Raw genomic sequence first — 9,782 nt, forward strand, 5'->3', positions numbered from 1 at the left:
GTATTTATTAGTACAAAACGTACATGATCACAAGCAGTGATTGCTCGGACATAGGCAATGTTTCAGAGCTAGATTAACTTATCTGTATATATTGGCATCTATACTAGAATATAGATGCACCCCATTTGGGATAGATATACTCAGTGTGACTGATACGGACCATAGGGGAAACGTCACATAAATTGGCGGCAACGGTGGGATTCCAGTAAATGCCCGTAATGTTTTAGTATATTGTGTACTGTTTGAAAAAAAGAAAAAAATGATGAGTTTTCGCTGTTAATGAGCTGTTGGATACATAGCGCCGTAATCTTCAGTGTGACTGGTACGGACCATGTTGGGAAACGTCACAATACCATAGTCCTTAAAATGGTAGCTGTTATTCCCGGCTTAACGTTCAGCATTTGGGGAAATGGCATCAAGTAGTTCACCCATTGTCATTACAATGTGACCGGACGGAATGCTATACTGGGTGCATTCGGCATTGTTTTTCAGTGAGCTGTTAATTGGACTATGAATAAAATAAAACCAAACCATAACGCTAAAATGTTGTTTTGAGTAAGTGTTGAATGTTCAAACACGATTACCGTTCGTCTTCCTCTTCATTGGGTGTCACAGCTGAATCCAAAAAAAATAAATAGTTTAATCAAAATTCCTTTTCACTTTTGTACAAATTAACGATTGTTATATAGAGTTGGGTATTGTTTGAATTGTTTTGTATTTCAATGTATACAACCTAACCGATATTGCGAAATTTACTCAACATGAATAATTGTATATAAAAAAGAAATTATTGATGTTGGACATGATCACTTACACAACGTGTACCAAAATATCAAGCATTTTTCACTGAACTAACCTCGTTCTGAAAGTTGCACGTTCTGAAATTCCCGTTGTTTCAGATGCTGACCTTTGCTAGAAAACAATATACGAAATTACTATATATTTTTAATTCACAGCTAATACTTCACAATATACAGTTGTGGAATCGCACAACGTTACACAATGTGCGGTGTGCTCGCGATGTGGACGATCATTGATTGCACACATGTGTTAATAATGAACGAACGTTGTGCGATGACAACCGTGATTGGAGTACATTTAGAAATGCTTTAACAATATATACGGTTTTGTGTTGACACCTATAAATTTGATTTTTAAGTATATTTCTATATTCTAGCTACAAATATTAGCTGATCTTTCGATCTGTATTTTTCTTAAATTTAAAAACGGCGTTTATTAAACGACCCAAATCGACATATGTAAAATAACACACGGCCCCAGGTACATGTAACCATAGCCGCTGTGTATCTGTACCTGGAACGTAGTTTTCCCCACCCGGGGCACTTACTTAAGGTGTTAGAATCAAGATGAACTGGAGCTATAAATTAAACAGATATAAATAACAAATACTTTACGTCCAGTTGTGTTATAAATTACGGTCTTACGGCATTACATATTGTATATGTAGCTCTCTTTTTCAGAGACTGGCCAGGTAAAACTCCAGTCAAAATGTTGTTTACCAGTTCTGTTTCCTAGTAACCAAACCCATTCTTGAAACAGTCTAATGGTTACTGTGTAACACGCATTGTAAAATTAAACAAAATCCTTATTATTATGATGGGCAATTATTATATACCGTGTTTCTTATTCCATATGAGGGTTCCGAATTTCTTTCATTCCGTTATATTGATCAAACCATTGAACCCAATTGCGAAACGCACAACGATTGTTAAATCGCACAATTGTGCGCACCATGGGGGGACAAAGTTGCGGACGGTGTGTGCACGATGTTTGCACGATATGCGCACGCTAATGTTGGTGCGTTGTGCGGTCACACAACTGTACCATCAAATTTCGGAACATGATTTTCTTAACATAGTATGATTTTAAGTAAGCACGCTTTTCAAACTAAACTGATTTTTACAAAATTGCATTATCATTAATATAAGCACGATATTTACGAAAAGACGAAATAATTAATAAACACATAATGTCGATTTGGTGTCGGCATTCATTTACTTACATACAAGGCAGTCTACCATTTCCTGTAAAATAACATAGGTAGATGTTAAAAGTAGTGTATACTTGTTAAACGTTATCAGATAACGAACGTACATTTAAGTTATTCAGTTGTCTTCAGTATGTTCAATCCGTGATATAGATAATCAGACAGAACAAGTGAAAAATATTGATCAATATAAAATGTTGATAAAACTCATATATGAATTTTGCAATTTCTTTTCATTTTTTTTTTCAAATACAGATTTGAGTAATATGTACGTACGACTAATGAATATTCCAAGTCCAACTGTTAACAGGAGCGTGAGAATACTGGTACAAATCAGGGTAACTCCTGTTACATACATGCTGTCGGTACTGCAGGGGCATTCTTTATTAAGCAAAAGGTAGAATATGTATTTCTTTTAAAAACCAATCAATATATGATATTTTTTTTTTACCTGATTCATTAAGTGAACTGTTGTCATCAAACAGTCAACTTAAAAGTGGCATATAATTAAGTCGTTCGAACTCAACAGTAATAGCATAATGGCAAAATATGAAAAGTACAAATATTTGTATGATAAAGATACAATTATAAAGTAAAGAAGAATAAGACACTCTGTTCCGGTAAGGTAAGCGCCTTCTGCTTCATCGACGATACGTGCCTAGTAAATCTAGGCCAAAGCCAAATAATTGTTAAGTAAGACCTGGAACAATGGCAAAGAAACAACAAGGTGAACAAAATAAAAAGCGCCGACCCGTATACCATATTAGTACATGACATATGTATTTAATAAGATTGCGAATGAAACATAGAAGGTGCATATATTCTAAACTGTATCTCTCAGAACCTTATTTTCTTACAAACTCCAGTTGCTTAAAACCAACTCATGAGATATATGTTAGGTTCTTGTGAGTCTCTGACATCGTACCAACAATACCGTGCGCACACGATCCACTTATCTTCCACAAATCGTGCTCAGAATTGAACATTTTAACCATCGTTTGATCCGTAGGGCAGTACACACTATACAAAATACCGGAAAACTCGTATAAAATAAGGAAGAATTAAATTACTGATCTATTTATTCTGTAGTTATCCCAAGCATCCAGAACATGCTACAATGACTGTAAAACTGTCAAGAATGGGGTCCCCCAGGGTACCACGTATCAGAACAGGAAGATAGTATTTGCTAGGTGTCTGTGACTTTTGCTTTGCTTATATTCATCAGTATTTGTTACAAAAGGTACATCAGTGATATGACAGTCATCTTAACAAAACTGTATATTGAATTTTTAAATTGCGTTCAGACTATTGCTTTTCAGTGTATGACACATGTCAGTTTCACACCTCAGTGAGTAGGATTTCCCGGGTTATAAAAACGTTTTCGCAATACGCAAACAGATCAAAATCAGGATTGGATTATGTAAATACCTATTTACTCAAAAAACAAAAAGCCTAGCCGTCAGGACTGCTTTTACAATGTCAGTTTGCATGTGTTGATTAAATTGATACCGCCTGTTCAAAGCATACATAATGTATCTCAAAAATAAAATCTAAAATAAAGAATATGAAAGATTTCCCATATCACATAATACGCCTGCACAAGATATGGTCTTATATGCACTATCAGCACACAACGAAAACGCCAAGAGAAAAACAAGGTCAAGCAACTGGAATTTACTAAAAATGCCGGTTTTATGCTTAAATTATTAATTTACCTTTATCAGCAACTGTGAAAGTGAGTGTCCCGTAGCCCTCACTGTTTCTTGCCGTTACGTTATATACTCCAAACCAGGCCTCTTTTATGTTCGTACGTGTCCCAACTGACAAGGTTGACAGGCTCGATGAAAAATGTGTATTATGTATAACAAAGTTGTCTGTCCCGTCGTTTAGCTCAGTAAACGAATTATGTGAGGAGTACTGGAAAGTCCATGTGAATGATGAGGGTTCCGGGTTTGACAGAAACATGGCATTCATAATTAGATTATCATGAGTGGCCAACAACATCTTTCGGACTGTGAACAATCTTGGATCGAGGCGCGGAGAACCTAATTTAGATGGAATTTAAAAAAAAAGACACAAAATAAGACAACTTAGCTCTACGATTTAGTATCACACACATACTACCGCAAACCCACTCACATACACCCAACTATGATTTAATATGTAATTACTGTCATAAAGATAGTATAATGATGTATGGTGAATGTGGTGTAAATTGCCATAGGCCACTTTTTTGTTGGGAATACCTGGACGTAAAACAATTCCGTAAAGCTACTACCAACCTAAACTTGTCATGACTGATTCTATTTTTTATTTTTCTATTTCAGGACTTTAAATTCCCGGTCCATATATAAAGCTTTTAACATTTTATTGATAGATTTATCACTGGATTTTATTGTGATATTTCTTTTACTTTTAAAAAGTGTATTCACTGTTTTCTTTACCGTAAGTTAAGTTATGAAGATAACGGTGTGTTTTAAATGACGTAATGAACCGTGTTAGCTGCACTTATTTATGTTTTCAAGCTGGCTACCGGTTTCAGTCGACGTAATTGAGCGAACGGCTTACAATAGAGTGCGTTATCAAGCTAACAAGATATTTGTGTATGTAATCAGCTGGCGGCGTGTTCTTAACGTTTTTAATTTTACTGGCCTCTTTTCATTACGTTGTCAAACTAACGGCGTTTTCTTTAACGACGTTGTTAACATTACAGCTTACCTTGGAGTACGTCATTCACATGGAAACGTGTTTAAACTGAAGTTATCATCATTCAAGTGAATTTACAATTAGCATGTCAACATATTTTACGCGACGACATTTAAGTAAAGTTCGAGTTGTTTTCATTCTGCACAAATCTTGATTACGTTGTTTCTACTTTCGTGATTAGTTACCAAGCGAAGAAAATATTGCATGGTTCACGTCAGCGGTCGCTAATAGAGCCAAATGTGAGAATAATAATATTTTGGGGATAAAAATAGTTCTGACGAATTTTTGGTGCATAATAATGCCAGCTGCTCTGTCGATATCTTACAAAAATATGCCCTGTGTCAGTTTATGGCCGTATCAAATGGTAACGGTAAACAGGGACCATCTAGCTGACACATCCTGGTGAATTAACTGCCTAATTAACTGCTTAGTGTTACGCTATTGTTACAATCACTAATCCCATATGAATGGTACTATTGGCACACTGTGTACGTAGCAAACACTACGTGATCATCAGTGGTCAGGAGTCCTTACTACTAACCAAGGGTAATGGGGATATAATTGAGAGGTCTAATGAATCGTTATCCAATAAATCCAACCACGATTAACTGGTATATACAAGCAAACAATAATGTTCGATGAAAAACGATCCTTATATCTAAGCCAATATGTTCATCAACTCCGCGATTATTCAGAACGTAATGCTAATAAAACAACTTAAATAGCAAAACAGTAAAAAGTGAGACTGTCAAAACATTTCACGACATGATTTAATGTGGACACAATTTTACTATATTCTTTGTTCCTCCCCCAAAAACGTTATTTCGGACAAACTAGAAGTTCTAAGTGCTGACTAAATATATGCACATGTAAGTGTCATAGCGGATCTGGACCGAAATTAAGGATTTTGATTTTGGTTTAACAGTTGACCTTTTTTTAGTGATTACACTTATTCTGAATTATTCTGTTATCAATTTCTTTGATTGTATAAGATTTGTGTTATCCTATAGTTCCCAGGGTGGGTGGGATTATTTTTTTAAGAAAAAACTGAAATCAAGTAAAAAGACACAGATAATTGTAATCTAATACATGGAAAATTTAGGGACACAACATTTTAATCTAAATATTGTAGGGGATCATAAGGTAATCGAGACACAGAAGTTTTACCTTTGTGTGAGCTCTTTGTAACAAACAGAGTAAAGGGTAATAGTGATGAAAATATCTAAGCAAAAGGGAAGTATTGAACTGAATTGTTTGACCACGGCGCCTTGTTTATGTCTTTAACCCTTTCGCCCATATGCAACTTTAGTAAACACTTCCATGCATTGATATGGATAAGTCCATTATGGTTTACAGTGGTGAAAGGGTTAGACTATTTGGCTCATTAATATCAAATTTGGCGCAAGGAAATTAACTTTGGCGAAAGTTTGAACGTAAGAATGTTTTAAAGCTGGCGTGAACCCTGTATTGAAGTCATATATTTTCATAGTTGCAATGTTTATTGCAGCAAGAATGTTATTAATAAGCGCCTTGGTCATTTCGTGTGATCCCCTCATAAAAAAATACTTTCTTTATAGTTGAATCTCATGAAAACCGCAGATATCGCCCTTTGATCTCAAAAGTATGGAGAATGTTGTATTTATGGATAGGGGTATGGATAATGCAAATAGTGACGTTTTCGCAATATTTCTAGAGTGCTTGTTAATGAAACATCGAAAGTGTTCTTGCTGTTGTTTTGTTTTCAATATCTCAATGTACACCGACATTTTCTTAAAACATGCAAACAAAACCTGAAGAAGACAATAAAAAAACGTAGGGAAAACAACTCTTTCAACCGAAAGTTTGGCACTTGCTTTAAAACACCTCTCCTTTGTTCATATGAAATGATTTAATTAATTTGAGCAAATTCACCGAAAACTGCAATACTATTGCCATGACACGGAAAACACTCCTAGTATCTTCCTCGAAATAAGTACTGTTGTAATATGTTACGTCGGGAAAACGATTTCAATTATGTCTTTGGCCGGTTTCCTTTTAAAGGAGCCCTGGTGAGATGTGACACCTTGTCGAAAGATACGGTCAAATTATCTGATCATTCGAGATCTGAATGGTCGAGAAGATATGTTTGTCGATTTTGATTGGACGGGAACATAAGGTTGCAGATTTTGAATGGATAATAGATGTGCATTGAGTTTTCAACCCACTTCAGAGTACAAAATTAACCTTGCGACATGGTTTCAACGACTTTATCAACCGTTGACTATTTCACTGACTTTAGTTTCTTTGTTCGCGAACAGGATATATGGTCACGACTTAGAGCCTAGGTCGTCTTATGACTCTCAATCTGGAGACGAGAAGCAGTAAGCAACGGAAAGATTAGGCTTTTTATTTTATTTTTTTCAAAAAAGACCTCATTTTAACAAAAAACTTGCCTACGTTTTTTGAACATATTTGACCTACGGAGAAACAATATTATCTGTGATTATATCAACTAAAATGGATGTGCCGCTAATATTCAATGGGAACTAATATAAAAAAAATCGCTGTTTGTATTATGTGCATGTATCGGTTGCTTACTTTTTCGATCATTTTAGTGATTCTAGCTTAAGATTGGCGGCAATCGCTTTTGCTCAGGTAAAACGCTGCAAAAAAAGTTGATTTTAAACATAATGTCGACATGGGGTATTTTTTAGTAAGAATGTATATATATTAGTAATGACTAAAAAATAAAAATAGCGTCAACAATTCGGTCAGATATTAATTTCATGGTTTTCGAATCAATAAAGAAAATACAACATACATAAAACGTTGATCCTTATGTCCTTGGTCACTGCTGTGTTAGATACACTGTTCCTTGCAGAACATGTGTACAATCCTGTGTCCAGACAGCCAGCAGTAGTCAGGGTGTAGCTACTCTCCAGTACATCTGCGGCGGTAAACAGATTTGTGTCATTATTTTTGTAGTACCATGTTATTGTAGACTTTGGGACACTCTCCACCTTACAAATGAGAGTCTTGGATCCGTCTTCAGTCACATCAGCGTCTCCTTGGTTGTACTCAAGGCTGTCTATTTCAGGAGGAACTGAAATGTAAAATAACTTATTTTGTATATAAGCATTACAATAAAGTTTTGGTTTGAATTCGAAGATTTGGCTATACATAATTTTATCCAGTTTAACGCCTGACGAAACAAATAAATCGACTTTAATCTGAATAGGAGCTGTATCAATTACTCAATTTTTGGTTTATAATGTGTTACGTGATATCGGGATCATAGAAACAAATATATCATTCATTTCAAGAGGAAGAAATAGACCTGATTGACAAAATCCTTTGTTAATATTTATTTTATAAAACAGGACGAAAATGTAGGAAGATAGTATGTGATTATTGGCACAATGTAGCGTAGGGAAGTATGTATAGTGACAGTGTAACTATACTTGTGTTTGTTTTTCTCTGTTATGATTATAACGCATTGTATGATAAACATTTAAGAAACTTTGTAATATGCGAACAGATGTATTAATCATTCATGTCGCTATACGTTTATACTATTAATTGCTAATATAAGCAAATTACAAATTTACTGTATCACACATTATTTAAGAAGTGACTATGTTATATAGAAAATGGCTATAACAGTCTGAGCCATGACGACATAGGGCCTTTATGTCTGAAATGATCATGATCATTTTTATATGTATTTACAAAGCAGGGAAATATCGATGTTTACAGTAGCTATTTGTTAACATATTTATTTCATTGTTTCTGCATGTAGAAAAAGCTCTTTGGGACTTGTAAAATAAAGTGCTGCTTTCAATGTATTACCGAAACAGCATACTAGTTTCCATCGGTACGCAATGCTATGGGGCTTGGAGGACAATCCATTGATCATGATACTCGTAGTTGATTTGCTTAGTGAAGGAGAAGGTTTGTATTTCTGATGTTTACAGTAGCTTAACTATTTGTTAACATATTTATTTCATTGTTTATGCATGTAGAACAAAGCTCTTGTGGACTTGTAAAATAAAGTGCTGCTTTCAATGTATTACCGAAACAGCATATTAGTTTCCATCGGTACGTCATGCTAGGAGAACAATCCATCGATCATGATACTCGTAGATGATTTGCTTAGTGAAGGAGAAGGTTTCGGGTATTAAGATAATTTCGTTTCCAAAACATGTAATGTGTAATAAAATCTGTTAAACAACTAGTCAATTGTAATAACAACACATGGGATACATATATGTAAGTGATGCTTAGACACTTGTGTAGATCGCTAAACACTGTGTGGATGTTCAAGTACATGCATAAAGTATAAGTTTCATTGGACTCACTGCATCTTCAAACCACATTTTCAAATGATCACTTCAGTTTGCATAGTCATGCTTTTTACACTGATGTACAAGACTCTGCTGAAATTATGTTCTTGCTCTCAAAAGTACGAAGTAACTTGCCTTCCCATTAACATATACAAATGGAATAAACATCGAATTCAGGAAATGAGGATACGTATGACATCATAAAATAAGTCATTTATTGTAAAAAAAATACGCTTAATATGATATAAAAATGAGACCTTTAATAAACCTGTCCCCTGTTATATACCAGATTTTGATATCAACATTTAAACAATATGTGTTGCCCTGGAAATATTAATAACCCTAGAGACTTTCTAGTTAGCGATTCATGTAAAATATGTCCAAAAACCCATTGTTGTTATGACCTCATAAATGTTGAAAAAATAAATATAATTCCTTATATTTACATCGACGAATCCTTTCAGTGGATCGATATAACAACGAATAAAACAAATAAACAGGGTTTGTTCCTGCTTATACACGGGTGCAACGCAGTGGCGAGAACAGTGTTTTTCGCGGGGAAATGTGACACTATCGTGAGAGATCTTAGCAACCGTCAACAACAATAACACAACAAAATGTAGTTCCATATTCAATGTTTATTTGTAGCACAGGACACGTGAATACGTGGATATTTCACCAAGCACAGTTCAATAATATTTTAAGATGTAAGAATTAAGCATCTAGGTCGGTCGTTCCGAGTGAGT

The 9,782-nt window shown here is 34.8% G+C and overlaps 1 protein-coding gene across 2 annotated transcripts in view; it reads right to left on the reverse strand.

Annotated features, from left to right (window-relative positions):
• Positions 1-33: 33 nt before the first annotated feature.
• The window catches only part of LOC110441587 (hemicentin-1-like), a 36,438-nt gene continuing 26,689 nt past the window's right edge, over positions 34-9,782 (reverse strand). For both annotated transcript variants that reach the window (XM_021484779.1, XM_021484778.1), the window contains 6 exons: positions 7,515-7,796; positions 3,724-4,053; positions 2,285-2,389; positions 2,024-2,045; positions 857-912; positions 34-615 (listed from right to left, as the gene is read on the reverse strand). In XM_021484779.1, coding sequence (XP_021340454.1) covers positions 581-615; positions 857-912; positions 2,024-2,045; positions 2,285-2,389; positions 3,724-4,053; positions 7,515-7,796 — 830 coding nt within the window. In that variant the 3' untranslated portion in view covers positions 34-580. The remainder of the gene's footprint in view (positions 616-856; positions 913-2,023; positions 2,046-2,284; positions 2,390-3,723; positions 4,054-7,514; positions 7,797-9,782) is intronic.

Source organism: Mizuhopecten yessoensis, unplaced genomic scaffold, assembly GCF_002113885.1.
Source record: "Mizuhopecten yessoensis strain PY_sf001 unplaced genomic scaffold, ASM211388v2 scaffold716045, whole genome shotgun sequence".
Classification (NCBI taxonomy): Eukaryota; Metazoa; Mollusca; class Bivalvia; order Pectinida; family Pectinidae; genus Mizuhopecten; species Mizuhopecten yessoensis.